The following is a 23,259-nucleotide window of genomic DNA, read 5'->3' as shown; positions in this document are numbered from 1 at the left end:
AATAATTCAGTAAATAATTGTTGGTGAAATAATCTAAAACATAAACTTTTCAAAAACTCAATAAAAGTTTAATTTAAAAGTAATTTTTCAAGAAGAAGTTTGGTTCAGTTTGTGTTCTGCTGCTTCGTGTTGTGTGAATACTGGAAATCAGTTCAGGATCATCTTTGGACGTGGAACCAGATTAACCATTGAAACCAGTGAGTAATAAAATCCATTCCAAACAACATGTGAACAATAATAAAAGGAGGAAATATATAGATCACTTCTAATGTAGAAAAAGATTTGTTGGTTATCGTTAGCGTGTGTGTCGACCTTCAGTTGTGTTTTTAGCCCTCAGTTTGTCTGCAGGTCTCAGTGTATTTAGTGTCTGTCAGGGTTTTTATCAGTGATGGTGATAAAATCCTTGAGGAATCAGGCTGAACCTTCACTCACTGAAATTTATTTCAAGTCTGAAAATATGTGAGAAAACCAGCTGAAACCTTCCTGAACACACTCAGATTTTCAGGCAGGTCGTACTTTGATCGTTAATCACAGACTGATTGTTGGACAGACGACTGAGTCAGCGCTCGCTCATTGATCGTAAATCAGGCCCAAATACGACGCTGCTAAACTCGTCAGTGAAGCTGGAGTTTGTTGACGTGATAGAAACAGTTTTCAATGATTTCTCCACTAAGAGCAGCACAAACTCTCGTAAACCCTGGAACCAACTGTTGACCCTGACGTCTTATTTTTCATGACCTGACCTGAACTGAAGCTCTGATGTTTCCATGGCTCACCGTCTGTTTAATGGTTTTGTTTGAGTTTGGCTGCAGAGCTGCATCAGCCATGTTTTTGTACTCAGGCTTCAAACTGTGTGACTGCAAACAAGATCGTGTTTGGAAGTGGCACCAAACTTCATGTCGATGGCAGTAAGTTTTATTCTTTTCAGTCTGTTGAAAGTTAAAGTCGACGAGCTCGGACACAAAATACTGTTCAAACATTCTCCAACAAGATACCAGATACAGATTCAAGATACAGAAGCAACATGATGAGAACGTAATAAAACATGAAACTAATATTTAAAATAAAATAAGCACAAAAACCTTATAAATATATAAAAATATGATAGAAGATTCAATTATAAACAGTTATTGGAGTTTCTGTGGTAACACATTAATTAATTAAAATCAGTGATTTTTGCATCAATCAGGTTTTTCTTTTTACAAAGAAATGAAGTTCCATGTTTAAATACAGTTTCTGAACGTTTGGTGGAAATGAAATGAAGTAAACAGAAACCATCAAATATCAAACAGTAATGTTAATTTGATACTGAAAGAGTGTCATGTGACTTTTATACCATTAACACTGAACTAATAACTTGATTAAAAAGGAGGTTTGAGCTCAAATTTCTAAAAAGCTCCGAGTTCATTTTGACTGTTTGTGAATCACAGCTGTGAAACACTGATGAACAGACTTTGTACCTGTGCAGGTAACACATCCAGATTTGGGCCATCAGTCGTAGCTCTGCAGTTTATGTCGTGGTGTGTTCTGCTGTGTGAACACTGGAACATACAAGCTGATCTTTGGGTCGGGAGTCAGACTGAACGTTGACACCAGTGAGTCCAGATTTTACTATCAAACGTTCAATATTCAGAATCCAAATGGCTTTCTGTCACAAACGAACATCAGACGAGCTGAATCTCAAATCTTTAAAGATCAGGACACCTGATTTAAACTCACCTCAGCCGTCAGTTCACGACTCAGATTAACGCTTTTAAATGCCATCACAAATGGCATCACTGCTGTCGGGTAAAAACCTTGTATCTCAAAGCTGGAGGAAGAAAAAACGTAATCTTTAAGTCTTTAACTAATGTTTGAATGTTTGGGAACGGAAACGTATTGAAACACGTCACATTTAATAATTAAATTCCAAATATTATCCAGTTAAACACAAATTAACTGTTAAAGTTTCCCTTGACCTTTATCTTTCATATCTGTAAATGGTGTATGTTCACAAGGAAATGGCTCATGTACTTATTGATCAAGTCAAATTCACTGTGAGACAAATTCTGGAAACTACAGAATCCTTTTTGGAGAAGGGACCAAACTAATTGTTCACAGCAGTGAGTATTTAAAATCATCTTTAAAGGTTTGGATCTGCCAGCTCTAAAATTTACATCTCTGGCCAAATATTTCAGCATAAAGTTGTTGAGAGTTGAGAGGAATTTAATATTTTTAAGTGTTCTCCAACATGTCAACTCCTTTGGATAAAAGGAAATAAATTAAGTTTTATTTATGTCAGACTTTTTATAAGAGGCACAGTTACGAGTTGCTTCACACACATAAAAATCAACATGAATAAGGAAATAAGGAAATGGAGGAAGAGCAGCATTTTAGCTGCATGATATATAACATTTGTTGTTTCTCTAACAAAACGAAGAATAACCAAAATTAAAATTTAACACGACAGCAGTGATGGAAGGGTTTGATTTTCAGGAGATTTACCTTCTTAAACCAAGTGGCTCCATCTCATTGATTCACACTATTTTAAATTTTATCAGCATTTTTCTTTCATTTCTAAAGATGTGTAAAAATTATGCACAAGACATCTGGAATACTTCCCTTATGAGGAATAATGATGACTAATCTGTTGGTTTTATTAGAAAAGTGAAAACAGAGAATAAGCAAATATCCTAAAAATCCATCTGTTTGCAAATGATGTGATTCTGTTCATGAGTGTGAGCTCTGTAGTTACTGATGAGGCCAGAAACACTGTGAGATGACGACAGGAAGCAGAAAATTACTTTTTGGAGAAGGAATACAGTTTACCGTTGAATCCAGTGAGTATTACTTTATTTTAAAAGTGTTTCAGCTGCATTTAGATGTTAAACAGCACAGACACAAGATTTTACATGCCAAAATACAAATAGTACATTTCTGATATTTGATTCCATTTCTACATGTACTGAATGTTAAACCCCAGATTTGTTTCTGTGATGATAAAAAGTCAGTTTTACTGATTTTAATGTAGTTTTTGCCTCAAACACCTCAGTGTATTTACTGCATCACCGGTCCGGTCTATCCATGAACATCTGGCTCTGCAGTTGATCTGATTATCAATTATCATTTAGAAATTTTTCTGATGCCTCCTGAAATGGAAGTCTGACATTTATTTTATTAAAATAAAACCCCAAACACCCTGAGCTGCTTCATCAAATCTTTCATTTAATCTTTTGTTAAAAGTGTGAAAGTTCTCAACATTCACTCTGCAGTCATTTGTTAAATGAACCTCTGATTTGTCGGCTGTATCTCGTGTATCTGTGGAGGACATAGTTGATGTAGTTATTGTTCAGATCAGAGTGACTGTGTGACTTCATCTGGAAACTGGAAAATCATTTTTGGAAACGGAATCAAACTAACTGTGGAGAGCAGTGAGTATCCGAAACACAAACATTGCAAACGAAAAAAGACACGCAGATCGCCTGTACTCCTGCTGTTCGTCAGCTGTTAGGATGTCGGTCGTAAAAATCACTGACCGAACAGCTTTATTAATTATCTTAATTAAGTTTCATGTCTGTCGTAAATTTGTTACTTAATAATTCAACATTGACTCAAAAGATCAAACTGTAGAAACCAGTGAGAATCAAAATGTATGTATAGTAGTATATATAAGTATATTTATCGACATTTCATTCAGTTTCAGGTATTTGACCCTTTTAGTGTTGACAGAACTCAAAGTAAAAACACATTTTTCACGTTAAAATCAACATTCATAAATCTAGTGACAGATTATGACAGTCTGAAAAAAGAAGCTGAATATCAGGTTTTATTTATTTAATTTAGATTTTATTTAACCAACACATTTCTGCACTTCATCATCATGTTTGACTATGAAATGAGCTGTTTAAGTGAAACTGTGTTAACTGCTCTGATATCTTAATCAGTAATAACTAAGTTATCTGTTACTAACTGGTTTAAATGGTGTGGGATGAAGCAGAAGCAGTCCATGCAATTACTGTTCAGATCACATCCACTGTGTGACAGCTGGAGGAAACCTGAAACTCTTTTTTGGAGAAGGTACCAAACTAACTGTAGAAACCAGTGAGTATTAAGAATCCTCCGTCCTAAAATGAATTTGATCATTATACATCACATGATCGTTATCATGTTCGTTTGGTGTCATTTTGAGAGAACATGATGCTTATCAGCATTTTTCAGTGCTGAACTTCATGTTATTTTGATGTTAGTGTTTTTCTGTGAACGAGCTAATTATGTCTGAGATACAAATATCAGTGTTTGCAGATGATGCACTTAAATCTGTCACTGTTTTGTGACACATCAGTTATTGTTGTGAGGACACACAGTGTGAGACTGGTGCTGGGACAGCTGGACAGCTCCAAATATTCTTTGGAGAAGGAGTCCACCTGACTGTCGAGGACAGTGAGTGTTGCTTTAGCTTTAATTTTCATTGGATATGATGAAAGACGGATTGTTGACAAAACTTAAAACTTGACTCATATTTATTGAATATTTTATTAATCGGTAGGTAAAGTTCACATTTTAAAGGACTTTCAGCAACTCAAAAAACACAAAGTTCACTAAACACATTTCTACTAATGCTGCCGTTGTTAATCACTTATTAAATTTGAACATGCTAACCTCTATAGCCTCATTTCAGTCACTTAAATGTCCACTGGAAGCTAAAATACAAATAAAAAAATAAATGTGATGAATTAAATGAAAAAGAGTGATATACTGCATCACTTATGTCACCAGTTTAGGAGATTTTCATACTTTTAAATACACTGAATGATGATATGAATTATTGTTCGGCAGCTTTGGATAATGTTATCAAAAATGCTAAAATGTTTGCAGATAGGAAACAATGTAACATGATATAAATGATTAGAAAGTATATCTTTTCTGCAGATTGTTTTCAGCAAAGCTTAAAAAACTGCGTAGCTTCATGATGAAGTCGTCCTCCTAGTAATTGCTCAGATCTGATCCACTGTGTGACTGCTGGAGGAGGAAACTTTAAACTCTTTTTTGGACAAGGAACCAAACTAGCTGTAGAAATCAGTGAGTATCTAAATTTCATGTTTCAAAGGATTTAAAAGAGCTCAAATGTGTTTTTATTGACTGCTTATTCTAACTATTATTTGATATTGATGCAACAAAAGTCAAGTCCATGTTCTTATAGCCCAAAATCAGAAATGTCCCTCAAAGGTCAACATGTCCAATTTAAACATGTTGACAAAGCTTGTATAGTTAAGTTAAGCTGTCAGCACTGTCCCTCTGATGTCCATTCAATTAGTTTTATTATTAGTTGTGTGAAACCCTTTAAATCCAGAATCTCCAATGTTCTTCAGGACTCATAGAAATAATACAAACAATAATCCAGTCAGTCCCCATCTGGGTTTATGCGGTAGGACTTCTCAGAGTGTGAAGTACTCTGGAGCATCCAAACTCATCTTTGCATCCGGCATCAAACTGACAGTTTGCTCCAGTAAGTGAAAATAAATGATCTTATTTAGATGATTTCACTTTAATTTTAAACCTGTAGCTGCACTGATGTCCAGCTGGGTTGATGTAGATCAGACGAGATCAGCTCAGATACATGGTTTCTGTCTGACAGGAAGAATGTAGTAGATAATTAGACACAAACAAACCAATAAAAAACTAATCATTAAGTCCCTTTCAGGGCTTTATTTCCAAAATGTCTCATATTTTTTATAGCCGTAAGTGTTTTTTGTCGTTGTGCTGCATTGGCAGACGTCGTCCTCTTGATGATCTTTAGATGGTGATTTCTTTTGTCTTGATTTGATGAGACCAATGAAAACTCACTTGAAATGGTTAAAAAGCAGCTTTTTAAGTAGTTTGTTTTAATTCGTCTCGTTTAGTGACACCATCATCCGTGTAGTTATTGTTCAGATTAGATCCACTGTGTGACTGCTGGAGGAAACACGAGGCAGGTTTTTGGAAAAGGAACCAAACTAACAGTTGAAATCAGTGAGTATGATGGATGTAAACCTTTGGTCATGTGATATCTGTTGGACTGTTTGTGCCATTAAATCTTTGCCATTACATTGGTCTTTTCACAATTGTTGTGATTATGGAAAAAAACAAAGTCACAGAAACATCAGTGGGTTTTTAAAATGCAACGTGTAAACTCAGAATGAATGAGAATATCTTGATGAAGATGATGAATGTGTTTCGGCTAACAGAAGCCTGTTTCCACACACTTATCGGTCAGCGAAGGTGCAGCTGTTTGCAGACGATGTGATGCTCTTTGTTAATGCTGAGCTCTTTATGCTTCAGAACAAACACTGTGTGTCTGTGATGGGGAACTGGAAGAAAATCACTTTTGCAAAGGGCATCAAAGTGATGGTGGAGGACAGTAAGTTCAGTTATTGTTGCTGTAAATCATCTCCAGTTTATGGAATGATTCCACAGCGGACTCAGACGTAAGCTAATAATCCAGGATAAATATCTGCTGGTCCATCAGCTGTTTAGCTGTTTCAGTTTAACCCTTTCTTTAATTGACTGTGCAGCAAATCAAAAGTTCAACTTTTTGTCTATGACAGGTCGGTTACAACAAGAAGCAAGTACTGACCCATGTACAGTATGAACAAATATTCACACATTATTACTTCGTACGCTGATCCATTTATCTGTGACTGCTGTCCTCATTCACTGTAAACCTCAGTGAGGGACAGAATATCAGGACAGGGGACATCAGCAGGACACGGCTGCAAATGTGACCCAAACCTGGTTTATGAGTCATCGGTCAGCTTGTTTCACAGTACCCCTCCATGACTTTTCCCAGACCACTGAGTGACATCGAAATTATGTACAACAAAAAAGTCGTACTAAAATATTTAGTATTTTAGAGTATTTATGCTGCTGAACTGGTTGCTTGATGCCTCAGAGACTCTTCTCTCCGACTCGCAGTTTCTGTCATCAGATTTCTTTCTGTGTGAATGGTTACGGGGACAAGATCATCTTTGGCTCCGGCACCAAACTGAAAATTGAAACGAGTAAGTTACTTGATTCATCTGACTGTTGTTTAAGCTTTGAATTCAGTTTTTTTTTTTCTCAGTAACAAAGTTTACCTTTACTTTAGACACAAATGCAGCTTTTAAAGTCCTTTTAACGTTTGTGAAGGTTCCCTGTGTGCACATTCATGTTTTTTTGTGTACACAACTATGGTGGCACATTGTCATACTTAGCTGTGCTCATCCTTAAATTAACCTCCCTTTAAGCCAAATAAGAATAACTAGGACTATGTTAGTCACCTTTTCACTATAAATCAAGCAGTTTCATGAGGAATCAGTGTAATAGTTGTAATAGTTGATCATTGATCTCTTTACATTGGGTTTATGCAGCTGCTTTTCTCATTGTGTGACTGGTTATGGAAACTCAAAAATGGTCTTTGGCTCTGGCACAAAGCTGAGAATCATATCAAGTAAGTTATTTTATTTGACCTAAAGCAACTTTCTAAACTCAACATTTTCATCTGAATATCTTAAATATTCAGTAAAATGGAAAATAGAAACCTCTAGATAAACCTAGTTGAGACTTTTAAGCTTTTAAAACTCCAGCAATGATTTAATCTCCGAAAAGCTGTTTCATTCCAATTTATTTTAATTAAATAAGATGTTTATATCTGTTACATATAAAGTGCCTAATGAGAAAAGAGTCAGGATCACTGATCTCGGGGTTTGTGCAGTTGCATTTCTTATTGTGTGTCTGGCAGCTCAAGTACGAAACTCGTCTTTGGTTCTGGCACCAAACTTATAGTTGAATCCGGTAAGGTATCCTCTTAATTTGGTGGTTGGTTTGGACGGCTGTTTGAACTAATGCAACTGAATTCAGCATTTTAACCTGCTGTTACTCAAATGTGCACAAGCAGCTTTTGTACATGTTTCATTGCTGAAATGTTATACAAATGTACAATGTACATACCGGAATTATTTTGCCTATCACTTGTTTAAATATAAGTCAAGTAGCTTCATGTTTCTCACAGTCCACATCTCTGACCTCGGGGTTTATGCAGTTGGCTTTCGTATTGTGTGTCTGGCTTTTCAAATAACAAACTCATCTTTGGTTCTGGAACAAAACTGAGTATTGAATCAAGTAAGTTACTGAACTGTTTGATGTAATTTACCCGATTTTTTTTTTTTTTTCACAAGACTCCTCAGTGGCTGAAATGTCCACCAACAGCTCATATACAAAAGAAAACACTAGATTAACATTTATTTCAATTTAGATTATTTATTCCTGACAGAATTTGCTCTTAAAACTGATTCAGATCAGGGAAATGGTCCATGCCACTGATTGCTGATCCCAGTGTTTCTGTGCTTGCGTTTTGTGTTGTGTGACTGACTACACAAATACAAAGCTAATCTTTGGTTCTGGCACAAAACTGAACATTGAATCAAGTAAGTTGATCTCGTGTCACACTCTGAATTCAGCAGTTTTTAGCTGGTTGTACAGTTGTTGAAAAGTTCATGAGCAGCTTCTCAATAGATATCAAATATTATTATGATGATTCCTGTGTTTAACTGTTTATCTTTAAGCAACAGCAGAGAATAGAAATCACGAATACAGTAGTTTAAAAGTTCATGAGGAAAACGATTAAAGGATCAAACGATCTGGAAACAATGCTATTTTTCACCCAGTTTGATTTAGTTTACTGTTTACTGATGAGAAAGTAAGATTAAAAAATGGGCTGAGCAGGTAACAGAAATCTTAATGGAAATCGGTGAATAAGATAATTTAGGCAGATGAAAATTCTGCTGAGAAATACAGTTAAATCCAGTATTCACATACGCTTGTTTGCAGATGATGTGATTTCATACGTCACAGATTTAAACTTTTAGCCCTGAAAGAAAAAGATAAGACTGATTCCTCAACAGAGCTCGTTTTTGATGGGAGAGGGATCAAAGTGATTGATTGGTTGATTGGTGGGGATCAGACACTTTGACAGCTGACTGTTAAATCTTGTCAGTTGTTCGTGTTTTGGAAGCTTTAGAGGAAACAGTTTGTCGTTAATGTTGAGATGTGATCCACTGTGTGACTGCTTCTGGGTCAAACTGGAGACTTGTCTTTGGAGAAGGAACCAAAGTGACTGTCGAAAGCAGTGAGTAGAAATACTCAAATACTCAATAAGTAAATTAATCTTTGTTCTGACGAAGCAACATGTTGGATTACATAACGCGGAGAAGTATCATACCTGTTATCGTTTATGAATTATGTTCTTAACAAACTGATCAGTGATCAGTCATCTTTTAAATTTCAACATTTTCAAACATTTCCACCAAAATGAACTTCTGCATTAGATGCTGTTATTAATGCTGTGAAGTCAGTGAAGACATGAAGAAGAACTGATTTTTAGGAAGTGTTTTTCATTAATAGAAAGCACCGACCTTAAGACATAACAGCAGAAAAAGTTAATGTTTGCAGACGATGTGAGAAACTTTGCACAGCAGTTTTTGTTAAAGACAGAAACAATGTGTGAAGACAAACCTGAAATTCACTTTTGGTGAAGGAGTCCGGCTGACTATCGAACCCAGTGAGTACTGCCCCTTTATTAGTACATTGTGGCACATTTAGGATGATGTTACGTTTCTTTACAATTTTTAGAAAAAATGAAGCTAAAAAAAAAAAAAAAGCATGATCTTATCCTGATGAATGATCAATGCTACATTGTCTGCACTGAACAACGTTCAACCACCTACAAGGTTTTCAACATATGGGGTTGAACCCCATGTGTGGTTAGTTGACATAAAACAGATTAAACAATAGATCAAACTTACCTTGATGGTTACACAACCTACAAACTGTAATACATTATGGCTCTTCACCAAGGAGAGGCCACTTCATCTGTTTCACATCACATTTCATACACAAGAACAATATAGTGTGCTTATTACAGATGAATACAGATGAAACAGCAAAGGTGATACACACTTTAAAATATAAAAGAACACAGCAAATACGCAAATATTTACATCCATGATTACATTAAAAACACTTAATCAAAATAATCAAAATGAAGGCTAAGTTTGGAGCTGTTAGGCCTGCTGGGTAGAGTAGGTATTAAATCGTAATTTACGGCCTGAAAATATTAAACTATAGATGAAGATTTGTTTCCCTTTTAAAGATGCACATCTAACTTATTGTTCTCGCTTCAGACTCCCTAAAATGCATGCAGCTGTGTGATTTCAGTGGATGTCTGTGTCTTTTGTATGAGAGTTTTGGAGTGTGTGACTGACGCTGGGCTTTCCAAAAGCATCTTCGCTGGTGGAACGAAACTGATTGTTGGTTCAAGTAAGTCAGTGTTCATGTTTCACTGAAGACCTGGTGGAATAATCTTTGGTTCACTGGACAACATACGCTTGAATTATCTAAAAACATACTGAATTTTTCAGTAGTGTCCTTTCTCATATTAGCACATCTTGTCTTTTTTCGCTTTACTCAACAGATTTCACAGGAACATCTAAAAATGTGTTTTATGTGTTAGTTTTATTTACTCTGCCCTTTCATAACTTAATGAACGTCCAGCCTCATGAGTGCAGACCTCAGGCTGTGATGGATCTCTGCTGGTTTCTTCTTTGTGCTTTCTGAAAGGCTGCAGTTGTTTTTGTTCAGTCTGTTTCTGGTGTGTGAACGCTGGACTGAAGCTGCTCTTCAGCACTGGAACCAAACTGTGTGTCCAAACACGTAAGGAAACACTAATCTGTGACACAGTAAAACTTAATTTTACTTTACATAGAAAACATATTTGTACATTTTCCAGTCCTTCATTTTTCGTGACAGTTCGTTTTATTTAATTCTTTTGGTTTTGGATTTCTAAGTTCAATCATTGTAGATGTTAGATTGAGAGCAGCAGCTGTCCGTCAGCGTCACACTGAGCTGAGATCAGTCTCAGTGTTTCTGTAGCTGTCGTTGTCACGGTGTGACTGGATCTGGACTTTATCAGATCTACTTTGGTTCTGGCACTAAACTGACAGTTGAACCCAGTAAGTTTGTCTTATTCCTGTCATCTCCTGAACACCTATGTTGATCTCATGTCTGCAGGCACTTTAATGTAGTTTGAATGTTTTTCTCAAAGTCTCAAATATGAGTAAGTATGAACGGAAACATGCTAATTTATTACTTAAAGAGACCAAATCAAGAATATTCAAACTGTGAGAGTAATCTGTTTCTTTTAAAGGACTTATCATTGGGTTCATGGACAAATTCTCAACTTTTAACTTGAGACAAATCATGCCTTTAATGACAATGACATTAAGTCTTATAATCAACATTTAAACTTGAAAATAAGTTGAAATGTTTTTAGATGAAAATGTTTTTTTTTTTTATGTCAGATTGTGTCATTCTAACAAAGTGAGCAGTCAGTCCTTAATGGTTTGTTGAGGTCGTCTCAGAAATGTCAAATGATTTTCTGTCCACCACCATTAATAAGTGCCTTCAGGACATTTATCTGCCCCGGACACAAAATATCTTGTTTATTATTATATTTTCTCACTGCTCAACCGCTGGTAACCGTTTAACTCCTCTCAAATGTTGTCTTCATCAGCAGTGAAGTAAAGTTTGGATCCTTCGTTGAAAGTTTTTGTGCTTGCTGTTGTTGCTGTGTGAATTTCGGAGGAGCCAAACTTTCCTTCAGCAGCGGAACGAGTCTGTTTGTGCAAATCAGTAAGAAAATAATTTTCTTTAAGATTATCTGAAGAGAAAAATCTGATTATTTTACTTGGTCATTTGTTGTCACATCTCTTTAATCCTCTAAAAATTTTATCTCAAGAAACAACAAAAAAATTTCAGTGGAAACTTTATTTTTTCAGCACTGAAAGAAGAAAAGAAAAACAATCCAACATTGTAAAAGGAAAGGATTTCCAAACAGTACTATAGTATACCGTACTAGTACTATCCTGATACTAAGAAAACACAGTTTGAGTTTTTGGGGTTGAAGCTGATGACTGTGTGACTGAATCTGGACTCAGAAAACTCTCCTTTGGAAGAGGAACCAAACTAATCATTGAGACCAGTGAGTCAAATCTCATTTATCTTATAACAAAAAAGTTTCTTTTAAACTTTTGTTGAACTTGTAAAGTCGTCACATTGACTTCATTCCACAGACACAAACTGCCTGTTTTCACTGAACTCTTTCTTCAGATTTGTAGTATAAATTCATTTAGTTAGTATTTAATATTAATATCTGTGTCAGAATTCAGTTTCTAAACTCAGTTTTCTTGCTGTCTTTCCTTGTTTCACAGAAACTTATTGTGGCTGTGATCATAATTTCCATCAGATCGATACAGAACACACGGCTGCACAAAATATTGTGAGCACAGCTTCATGTGCTGGGGGTCAGTTTGACATATCTCACCCAAAAATGGCAAAAATAAAAAATAAAATGAAAAATGACTGAAGTGAAAAACAGATTTAACACTAAGACAAATCTACAGTCAGTGGAAACACACAGAACCCTTTAAACTAAATTACATATAACATGAAAAGCAAAGGTAACGTAGTACATAGAAATAGGTTCTCATTAAGTTAATACAATACAAACATCAGTATAAAAATACTGGAGCTTCAGAGGTTTCATTGGATGATTCTTGAGCATTTATGAAGTATCTGAGAGTTTGTGAGTTTTCGCTCAGCCATTCTGAACTGTGTGACTTCAAACAACTTTCAAAAACTCCAGTTTGGATCAGGAATTAAACTCATCATTCGAGACAGTGAGTAAAACATGTTTATTACCACGGAAACGTGGAGAAACCGACTTTTTATATAAAAAATCTCTGTTTCCTCAGAACCGATTCAACAGCTGCACTTTTAAAACATTCAGCAGGTGATTCATGTTTTCAATACAAACATCATAATTTACTTTGGGAGCTCCATAATTCTCTCAGTGTTAATGTTCGTCATTTAGAAACCTTTCAGTTGTGAAATCTTTGAAACCTTTGAGTTTTTGCTCAGCCGTCCTGAACTGTGTGACTACAGGTGGTTACCAAAAACTCCAGTTTGGATCAGGAATTAAACTCATCGTTCATGACAGTGAGTAAACAACTTTAACAGAAAGTGAATCGTAAAGATAAATAAATGTGTAGTGAGCTGACAGAAACACTGTAGACCTGCTTATCAGTTAAGAAAGAGTGAATTGATTTTGTCATTGATCAAACACAGATGCAACAGTTCAATGTGAACAAAACTGAAACACACAAAATCCTTTTCAACTAAATGAAGTGTAACGTGATCAAATGTTCAGTCTGATGAAACAAAGTCCAACACTGCACTTGATTTAAAAAAAATGGCACTAAAGGAAGCTGATCAGTCAAAAATGTCCCTTAACGATACTTTAACTTAGAGACACTTGTTTTTTGTCCTCATTTCATTTCCCGTGCGGTCCCTGTCAAACTTTAATAGCTTTCATTAATTCAGTAAGTGATGTATAAAAGGACATCGTCAACGTACAGTGAGAGTAGAACCAATTCAATATTTCACTAAAATCTAAAGACCTGAGTAAAAATCTGTACTTTAAACATACTTACTTAAAACATTTAGCAGGTGATTCATGTTTTAAAATTAACATTTTAAGTTTTTTTCCTTTGAAAATGTAAAAAAAAAACAAAAGCAAACTATGAATAATCGGATTCAGCTGCTCAGTGAGTTTCTGTTGTGAAGCATCTCAGAGTGTGAAAGGCGCAAGTGGAAGGCTAATTTTTGGACGAGGAACTGAGCTGAAGATAGAAAACAGTAAGATTTTCTATTCATGAAGCAGAAAACATGTGAGTCACTTTAAAAAGGCTGAAACACTGTAAAGATATGGATCTTCCTGATTGACAAGAAATGATTGGTGATGAATTAATGTTGTACAGATTTTTGTGTTTTTCTGTGCTGTTATCAGCATTTAGTAACGTCAACTGAACACCTTTAGCTTTATGGAGTTTAAGAGAAGTTTAGATTATTCCTTCAAGTTCGGCAAACCTGCTGGACATTTGTCTCAATGATTGACGCTAGAGATAAATGGCAGTTTAAATAAGAATCTAAATGATTGCAGGGCTTGTGCTTAAACGCTGCAGTAAGATGCAATTTTTGTTCATGAGCCCATCTTCCATGTTTTGATCACATGATAGTTGATTCATCCATGAATTCAACTTTTATTCAAAATTATTTCTAATAAAAGTCAATACTTGGCGAAAACAGGAGATGGATAAAGAAAGTTTGTGATTGAGTATCTGAGTTATTGATCCACCTTCCTGAACTGTGTGACTGGAGCTGGTTTGGATAAAATCCAGTTTGGATCCAGAATTAAACTCATCGTTCATGACAGTGAGTAAAAAACTTGCCTGCAGTGATAATAAACACATTTCTCCTTTTAACTGACCTCTAAAGTCTTTAATCCTATGAGAACAAGATGTTCTTTAACAGTAGTAACTGTAGTTATTGATGGAAGATTTTCTGTTAAAGCATAATACAAACAGCCCCATAATTCTCTCAGTGTTGATGTTCATCATTTAGAAACCTTTCAGTTGTGAAGTCTTTGAAACCTTTGAGTTTTTGCTCAGCCATACTGAACTGTGTGACTACAAGTGGTTACGGAAAACTCCAGTTTGGATCAGGAATTAAACTCATCGTTCATGACAGTGAGTAAAACCTGTTTATTTCCACGGAAACGTGAAGAAACCACTTTTATCGTAACCAACAAATCTACGTTTCCTCAGAAACGATTCACAGTAAAGCAAGCTGATGGGTTACTCTGTGACAAATGTCCCTTAACGATACTGTAACTTAGAGACACTCGTGTCGTCAGCGTACAGTGTGAATGTTTATTCCGACATTTCTACCCTAGCATTACTCCTGTTCCAGTCTCATTTATCTGTTTTCTTCAGTGAGTTTTTCCATGCAATCAGTAAAGATTCCTGTGGGAAATGAGGCCCTAAGTTTTGATAGGGAACCATTGGCTTCCACTTGAGCAAGTAGACTTTAATACATTAGTTGAATCACTGAAATTTGTCCATCCCCCATTTCACCTTATTAGACTCAGAGCAATGAAATGAACCGTCCATTCAGTCAGTCAGGACTTAAACCTTTTTAATCGATGAGACCAGGCAAGAAAATTCAACATCTAGAGCTTCAGTTTGGTCCGATAAGTTCAGCTGTTTTACTCTGGAATAATCTCTCGTTTCTTTGCTGTTCATTTGAAGTTTGGGGGATGTTTTGACGGTTTGAAGTGAGGACATTTTATTCTTTGGCATATTTGCACTGAAGTGTGACACTGTGTGAACTATGGAGCCAACAAACTGACTTTTGGGCCTGGAACAAAGCTGACAGTTCACACCAGTAAGTCCCTTTAAACACTCTGTTAAAACAGGTTTTACGCATTGTAAAATTTCATATGTGATTATTATTTGTTCATAGAATAAGAACATTTATCAGTACAGTTACTCTTTTTTTGTTTATTTCATAAGTAAAATCAACACAGAACATTTGACATGAATGTAAAGGCTGTAATTACGTTACGTGGGTGACATGCATGTTGAAGTTTGACTTCACGAGGAAACAAAGTGGACGATAACAGTAGATTATTGTGTTCGTCATCTGTATGAGAGTATTGGATGTTTTATTCTCATTAAAACAGTAAGAGTTTAGAAGTTCAGAGGTTTTGGAGTTGAGGACACATACAGTGTGAATGACGCTGCACGCAAACTCATCTTTGGGAAAGGAACTAAACTCTTCGTACAATCCAGTAAGAACAAAACGAGCACATTATCACCTTTTGTCTTTTAATGGTGCTTTTCTTTCACTTTGCTTTTAAATGTGTGAATGAGAGCTTGATAAAATACATCAAACTGTGCATGACACAAGAAAAAATGTGCGGCAGTAAAGTTAAGCAAACTTTAATATAGTTAGTACAAAGAATAGAGATAGAAATTAAAAGCATGTTTACAGATTTATTTTAAAAAGTAGAAGCTGATTTGATTCACTTGAAACAGACGTTTGTTCCCTTCAAAGCTAAAACCTTATATGAAATGTTATCTTTAACGTCTGATACGTATTTCACCTGTTAACAGTTAACACTGAGTTTGAACAGGACAGCAGCTCAATTCAACCACTGAAAATCTAAAAGATTAAAAAGGATCAGCTTTGACTTGACGCATCTGAACAAACCGATCAGCAGCTCTTCACATGAACATTCAACACTAAATATTTCAATGAAAGTCAGACATGCAGCTCGTGTAAATTAGCATTAAAATGAAAAAAGTCGCTCGCCGAGTTCACGCCATGAAGCGTCTCAGTGTGTGAATGACGGGACACGTCGGCTGATCTTTGGACGAGGAACTGAGCTGAAAATACAAAACCGTAAGATTTTATCGACCAAATCTCTGGGTGTTACTTCACTAATGGAGAGTGAACTAATGAACTTTTATGACATCAGGATTCAACAATGGCACATTTTATGTTAAATTTATCTGTGCTCAAACCCACTTCATTACTGACCTTTCGTTCAGTGACAAAATCATTGGTTCAGTGTTTTGATTGTTGGCGAGTGAAACTAGTAAAAAACTGTCTTCTGCAGTAATTCTAAATATCACACTTTATATTCACACCAATAGTCACTGAAGCTATAAAGGTCTCATGACAGAGTCTCATATCTAAGATTTCTGTTTTAATAGTAATAATGAAGTTTTCAAAGGGAAGTTCTGTTAATTTTTCAGTTTGTGACTCAAATGAACTTAAATGAATAATCATCCATGAGAGTTGCAAACAGCCTCCAGGTCAGACTTTAATGAAGACATGGACGGAGTATAAATCATGTCATCTGGCATGACTGTAGTATTAAACAGTATGACCGATACACACAGTTAGAGTGTTCAGCAGTATTCACAGTGAGTGTTGATCAGTTTGCAGTTCTTGTTAAAGCTCTCTTTGATGTGGGACTCAAACTGGAATCCAGAAGATCCTGTTTGGATCAGGTATCCACATCTTTGTAGAAACAAGTGAGTCCTGTTTCATTCCATAAGCTGATCAGCCATGTTCAATGGCTTAATTATTCAATGGTTTAGTGTTTCAATAGTTCAGTGGTTTAGTTTTTCAATGTTTCTATGGTTCAACGCCTCAATGTTTCAATAATTCATTGTTTCAGTGGTTCAATGTTTCAATGGTTCAATTTTTCATTGTTTCAATGGTTCAGTAGTTTAATGATTCATTGGTTCAATCATTTAATGGTTCATGGTTCAGCCGTTCAGTGGTTCAATGGTCACTTTCAATGCCTCACAAAGGCCTCCAGCCTTTTTACGGTGAGTTTTATGAAGGTCCAAGTTAAGATCAGGTCTACCCTCGGTGGTTTCCTCAGCGTCCCGTTAACAGGTTATTGTTGAGCTTCCATACACAGTGTGAACAGCAACAACGTGAAGATGATTTTTGGTTCAGGAATTCAGCTGAAAATTCAGACGCGTGAGTAGAAACGTCGACAAAAAGCTGCTTAAAAAGGAAGTTTGTGTTACGTTGACGTATGACCTCTGGACAGACGACGGGACCACAGAGGTCCGATCTGCTTTTGTGTCACATTTCAAAATTCATCAAACATTCACCTTAAAATATCTGACAATAGTTTAATCATCCTCTCGTGACCCCAACAAACCATTTAAGGAACAAAGTGGTTCCAGTGTTACACGTCAACAGGACACGTGAATGAACCAGCAGATGAACTGAAGTTGCTGTTCAGGTCTGTTCAGAACTGGACCTGGAGGCTCATCTGTCCGTCAGTGGGACTGAACATTGCGCCAAAGCTATAAACCAACGACAGCGTGTTATACACTGTGAGGACGGCGAGCGTTCCCATCAGTGTCTCATGCTTTTTTGTTCTGGATTCGATGAATGTGTGAATGTCGGCTACAAATTAACTTTTGGCAGCGGCGTCGAGCTGCACGTCCTCGCTCGTAAGTTCTTCTGTATCTATCAAAAATGCATTTAATGGTTGCCATGGTGACGTAATAAGAAAGCGATCAGTCAGTTTGTAGCGAAGTCGAAGATGTGATCAGTGGAAACGTTACAGTCAAGAAGATTTGTCTGGTGAACGTTAACTTGAACTTTGGCAGGAATTAAAGCACAAACTGGCAACTTTATTGAGACGATAAAATGTTTGTTCATCACACACAAAACACGAACGTTAAAAAAAAAGAATGTTACAAAAACACTGAAGAGGAGAGATAACGTGTCGTATTGTTGCTCTTACCTGAATTTGTAAATGTCTAAATGTTAGCATCGGCTGTAACGTACTGCTCAAAGTTTGACTTGATAACAAACCAGCTGCTCATTTATTTGATTTCAAACTGACTCAACGACAAACACAACATGTTTACCTTCATTCATTCATTCATTCATTCATTGAAATCACGGTTTCTGTAAAACTGGCTGACAGTTTGTGCTCCTGTGAAATACTCTTAAATCACTGTTTCATCACTCTGAATAACAAACAGTTCGTATTGTTCTCGTTGGTTTGGTTTTGGGTGCATGCAGCTCAGAGTTTTGAAGTTAATGTAAAGTTAATGTCGATCAGGAAAGAAGTGGATTTGTCACTCGTCACTGTTTTTTTTGGATGCTGTGAACTCGCTGTGTGAATCGTAACGACAAGCTCGTGTTTGGAACCGGAGTCAAAGTTAGTTCATCGTCACGTGAGTCGTTTTTAAGACATTGCTGATTCTTATCCTTCTTGTTCCATTCAGAACAGTAATTACTAATAATAAGAATCGTTATGCCTCCTTTAGTAATTAAACATTTCAGACTTGTTGTCTTTTCTTCATGATTTACCTCAAAATGAATTCTTTAAATTTGTCTTCCAGTTTGACTTCAGACCAGAATTTTGTCATTTTGGTGTTCATGCAGCTAAAATAAGACATTTAACAGAACGAACATTTGGAAAATAAAGCGCAGAGAGAAACGTTCCCGGCGCTCAGTCTGCTGCTGTTTGTGCTGAGAGGTAAATCTGTGTGTGAATGACAACATCAGGACTGTGTTTGGATCTGGAATTAAACTTCTCATCGTGACAAGTGAGTGGAACTGAAGTCAGCATTTCGTTCATTTTTTAACGTTGTGCAACACGGCACGTTTTCACAGTCTGCCGTTAAAGTCGTCATCACGTCGTCTGCGTTTATTCACTTTAGATTAAATCTATGATGGACAGTTATTGATCTGATCTGATCTGATCAGCCGTTCTGATTAAAACAAAACTGAATTCTTGTGTCTCACATCAGAGGAGGAAAAGTCTTACAGGATACAAAACGATGATCGTCCTCGTGGAGAAGATTAGCTGTACAAACATCAGTTTTTCCTTAAAGAACCCAAACGAGTGGAAACAATGTGTGATGCACCAAATTTATATCCGGTGCTGAAATGAAACTTCAGCCAAAAAAAAGAGTTTTAACAAATATTCAATACAAATCTTTCAATGACGGTGGAGGTTTTCTTTCGGGTCTCATTTTTCTTAAGTTTTTTTGTATCTCACAGGTGAACAGAATGCAGGTGAAGGTCTCTGCAGCACCTTTAAAATTTCACACCATCAAATCTGTGAAACCAGGTTCAATCATGAAAACATACAGTAAAATAACACGAAGCTTCTCTCTGAGTCTGTCAGCGGATGTAAAATAGACCACATACGATCAGATGATATGATCCCAAATCAACGGCAGACGTCTCTAAACTGAATGAGACGACTGATGACTCTTTGTCAACAAAGAGAAGAGTCACGGCGTCATAAATGATCAGGCCAACAGTTTCTTGAAGGACTCTGGACTGAATACTGGTTTTTGTAACTGGTTTACTTCCTGTGTGAATGAAGTGCTTCACGTGTGGCGTCAGTGTTTGGATCGTCTCCGTTCAGACATCGTTATGCTTCTCTTATTTTTGTTTAAACACCCTGAAAATGAAACAGACGGCACCATGTCTTCATCATTGGACAGCGACTGTCTTTGTGCGGTCCCTCGCTGTTTCACCACAGACTGAACTCGTGTTGTTGTGGCGGCCTGATAGCAGCAGTCTGGTGTCTGAGTCCCTCAGGCTGTGAGAATGTGTCTGACTGGATTAAAGGCGAAAGATGAAATCTTTCCCAGCAGTCGTCTGATGTCAAGCTGATGTCTCAGTTTCTGTGCCGACCACGTGGCAGCAGTCAGAAACTGGACCCATGGTCGACGATGTTGGACTGTTATTGAACGGCGTGTTGATGAGCTGCCGCTGTGTGTTTCAGGTGAGGAGTACAAGCCGTCCTTCTACAAACTGGAAAGTGGTGACACCAAGGTGTGCTTGGCCACTGGATTCAGCAGACACAACGCAACCGAGGAGGAGAGCTATAAGAACCTGTTCATCGAGACCAAGGCTACCCTGATCTCTGGGGACTCCCTGTACAACCAGGTGGCCTGGCTATCCTCTGAGGATGACGGGCAGTGTGAGAAAGGTGAGAGTGAGCGTCCTCATTCATAAATGAAATGGAAAAGTCAGACAGAAAAGTGAAGCCGTGTGTGGAGTTCAGTCTCAGTTCAGGAGCAGCTGAAATCCTGTCTCCCAGTTTGGACCTCAGCTCTTTGGTGAGGCTCCTCGATGAGCTCCAGTTGGACTGAATGTCTTCTTTATTCATGTCTGTGCAAACTAACGATGACGTGTCGTGTCTGACATCTTTCTACAGATGGCGAATCCGGTCAGTGTGGCGATACTTTTAAACCAGGTGGGTATGAAACCTGAACGGCCGTCTGAGGCTCAGAATGTCTCTTTGTGTTCCGCTTCATCTTCATCTTCATCTTCATCTTCATCATCTTCTTCTCTGCAGATCCAACGGTGAACTTCATGTCTCTGACCGTGCTGGGCCTCAGACTGCTCTTCCTCAAGACCATCGTCTTCAATGTCTTGATGACCTTCCGGCTGTGGATCAGTCAGTGTGAGTACACCAGCTGATTTAAGATAAGATAAGATAAGATAAGACTACAGATGACTGACCGCTCATACAGGAATTATTACGATTCAGAACTCATTCATTCATTCATTTCTAAAATCCCTTAACTTGACGCGTTCACCTTTTTCTTGTCCAGTTTTTTCTTGGTGTTTTTCGGCTCTGCTTTGACTCTGTACATCTTGATTAAAAACAACTGAAACACATTTTATGTCATCGTTTTTGTGACGTCGTGTTTTAGAATTTAGAGACGTGCAGTTCTAGTGTGGCGTCAGCAGATCTTCGTCCAGTTTGTTGAAGCTGTTTCGTGTCAGATTCATTCAACATTTCTTCATTTTTTATCTTGTAGAAACTCTGCAGACCTTCATCAGAAGAAAAGTCCAAGACGACGGATTCAAACGACGATTTTCTGATTGAACTGATAAAACATCGCCTCGTCTTTCATCAGACGTCTGCATCCTGTATATTAATGTGTGTAAATGTCATATCACCTGCACCGTCCTGTAACGCCTGTAATGCTTTTTGGTTCGTTTTGATGCTTCCAGTGAAAACTGCTGTGTGTGACAGTAAAGACAGAAAAGCAGACTGAGCGACTCGTGTTTTTCTTCAGAATTCCTCCTTCAGCTCTCGCGTTTGACTTTATGTCCTCGTTGTTTGACGAGGCTTCACTGCTGTATCTGTAAAACTTTTTAATTCAGCCGTCTGACCTGATTCAACACGTAGAGACGTGCTGAAGAGGCAAACCTTTGCTCTGAAAACTGAAAACAAACTGACGTGAACATAAATGAACTTAAAATATTATCTCACCAAATAAGGGAAATATTTCACGTCTGTGCTTGAACAGATCCATTTTCTTTCTCAGAGTCTTTCACAGAGAGGAAACCGTGAAATTAAAATGATGCTAAATGTATTTAAAACATACCTCTGAAGATAAAATAAAAGATTAGTCACATGATTTGGGGCTGGAGACGGTTCAGTTTCACGGCCAAGGACCCCAAACAGGAGTTCATATAGATTGTAAAACAATGTTCAGGATGTTTTTGGATCTGTCAAGAAGGAGGAAACAGAACATTTGACTTCATCAATAACTGACAGTTTATTCGATTATCAAAGTGAATTATATTCATCAAATGCTGCAGAAGCAGACAGAAGAACGCATGCTGCTGATAAACACAGCAGATCAGACTGATCAGGCTCAGGGGTCTGAACAAAGACAAGGTGAGGTGACTGATTCACTGGACCGTTTCACAGAGTGGATTTCAGGTTCCTCCTAAACTCCTCTGATTGAAGATTTAACACAGTGAGGGGCCAATCGGGCATCTTTGTCCAGAGGCCCGTAATCTGGTAATCTGCCCAAACTCGACGTGACTGAATGTGCTGCTGTCACGGCCTCAAAGAGACGGACCTCTCACCCTCAAACCTCTGTAATCACAAAGCAGTTCATTACAGCAGACTCTGCAGGCCCCAGTGAAACCATTAAAGGTCGCACTGGTGCAGCAGATTAGAGTTTGTCATATTTTATCTGTTTGACTCTGTGGATTCAAACATTTATTTGACTTTTCACAGCAGGAAACACAGAGAGGGAACTAATATAGATAATAATATCATTAATGATGAGATCACTTCTAATAATAATAATGTCTATAGGACAATTCATGCAGGAAATGCAACACAAAGTGCTGAGTCATAACACGTGTGACAAAACAAAATAAAAGCAAAACAAATGAACAAAGTAGAGTTTAAACGGCCGGATAAGACAAAGTTAACAGCGTTTAGGTGAAAAGAAAAGACCCTTCATGCGTCTTAAGATGTTGTTTAAAGGTGTGAACAGACGCAGACCCCCGCAGACCTTCAGGGAGGCCAGAGTTTGAATTAACAAAGGCTGCTTCTCTGAGGCTTTTAGCTCCGGTCCAACAACCAAGACGTTGGAGTCACAGGATCTGAGAGACATAAATGTCTGAACCATGTTGGACAGATGAGACGGAGCAAAGCCAGTCAGTGATTTAAAAACCAATAAAAGCATTTTAAAATGTGACAGACAGGTGACCAATGAGAAGGTTTTCAGACGACAGGTGACCAATGAGAAGGTTTTCAGACGACAGGTGACCAATGAGAAGGTTTTCAGACGACAGGTGACCAATGAGAAGGTTTTCAGGTTGGACTAATGTGGACTCTCGGTCTGGAACAGTTCAAACACGGTGTGTGTCGTCACAGAGGAAATCATTCAGCTGCTTCAAAACAAGTGTTTCTAAAATGTTCCTCAGGAAACGCAGGTCTGAAACTGGTCTGTAGTCAGAGCGACAGACCGGTCTGAAAGGTCTTCTCTA

The 23,259-nt window shown here is 37.3% G+C and overlaps 1 protein-coding gene across 1 annotated transcript; it reads left to right on the top strand.

Annotated features, from left to right (window-relative positions):
- The first annotated feature begins 7,397 nt into the window (after window positions 1-7,397).
- On the top strand, window positions 7,398-21,508 carry LOC139338398 (M1-specific T cell receptor alpha chain-like). The gene is made up of 5 exons (XM_070973348.1): window positions 7,398-7,444; window positions 20,237-20,443; window positions 20,672-20,710; window positions 20,813-20,920; window positions 21,282-21,508. Coding segments are annotated over exons 1-5 (396 nt in total). The 5' UTR covers window positions 7,398-7,404; the 3' UTR covers window positions 21,284-21,508.
- The last annotated feature ends 1,751 nt before the right edge of the window (window positions 21,509-23,259 follow it).

This window comes from Chaetodon trifascialis, chromosome 11 (assembly GCF_039877785.1).
Source record: "Chaetodon trifascialis isolate fChaTrf1 chromosome 11, fChaTrf1.hap1, whole genome shotgun sequence".
Lineage (NCBI taxonomy): Eukaryota > Metazoa > Chordata > Actinopteri > Chaetodontiformes > Chaetodontidae > Chaetodon > Chaetodon trifascialis.
This window is presented reverse-complemented; position numbering and strand designations above follow the sequence as displayed.

Bases quoted from the DNA above. Each gene is read 5' to 3' on its own strand.
- LOC139338398 (XM_070973348.1), top strand. From the start codon at position 7,405: ATGGTCTTTGGCTCTGGCACAAAGCTGAGAATCATATCAA. The intron at 7,445-20,236 runs GTAAGTTATTTT...TGTGTGTTTCAG, and splicing joins AAAGCTGAGAATCATATCAA to GTGAGGAGTACAAGCCGTCC. The intron at 20,711-20,812 runs GTGGGTATGAAA...TCTTCTCTGCAG, and splicing joins TGGCGATACTTTTAAACCAG to ATCCAACGGTGAACTTCATG.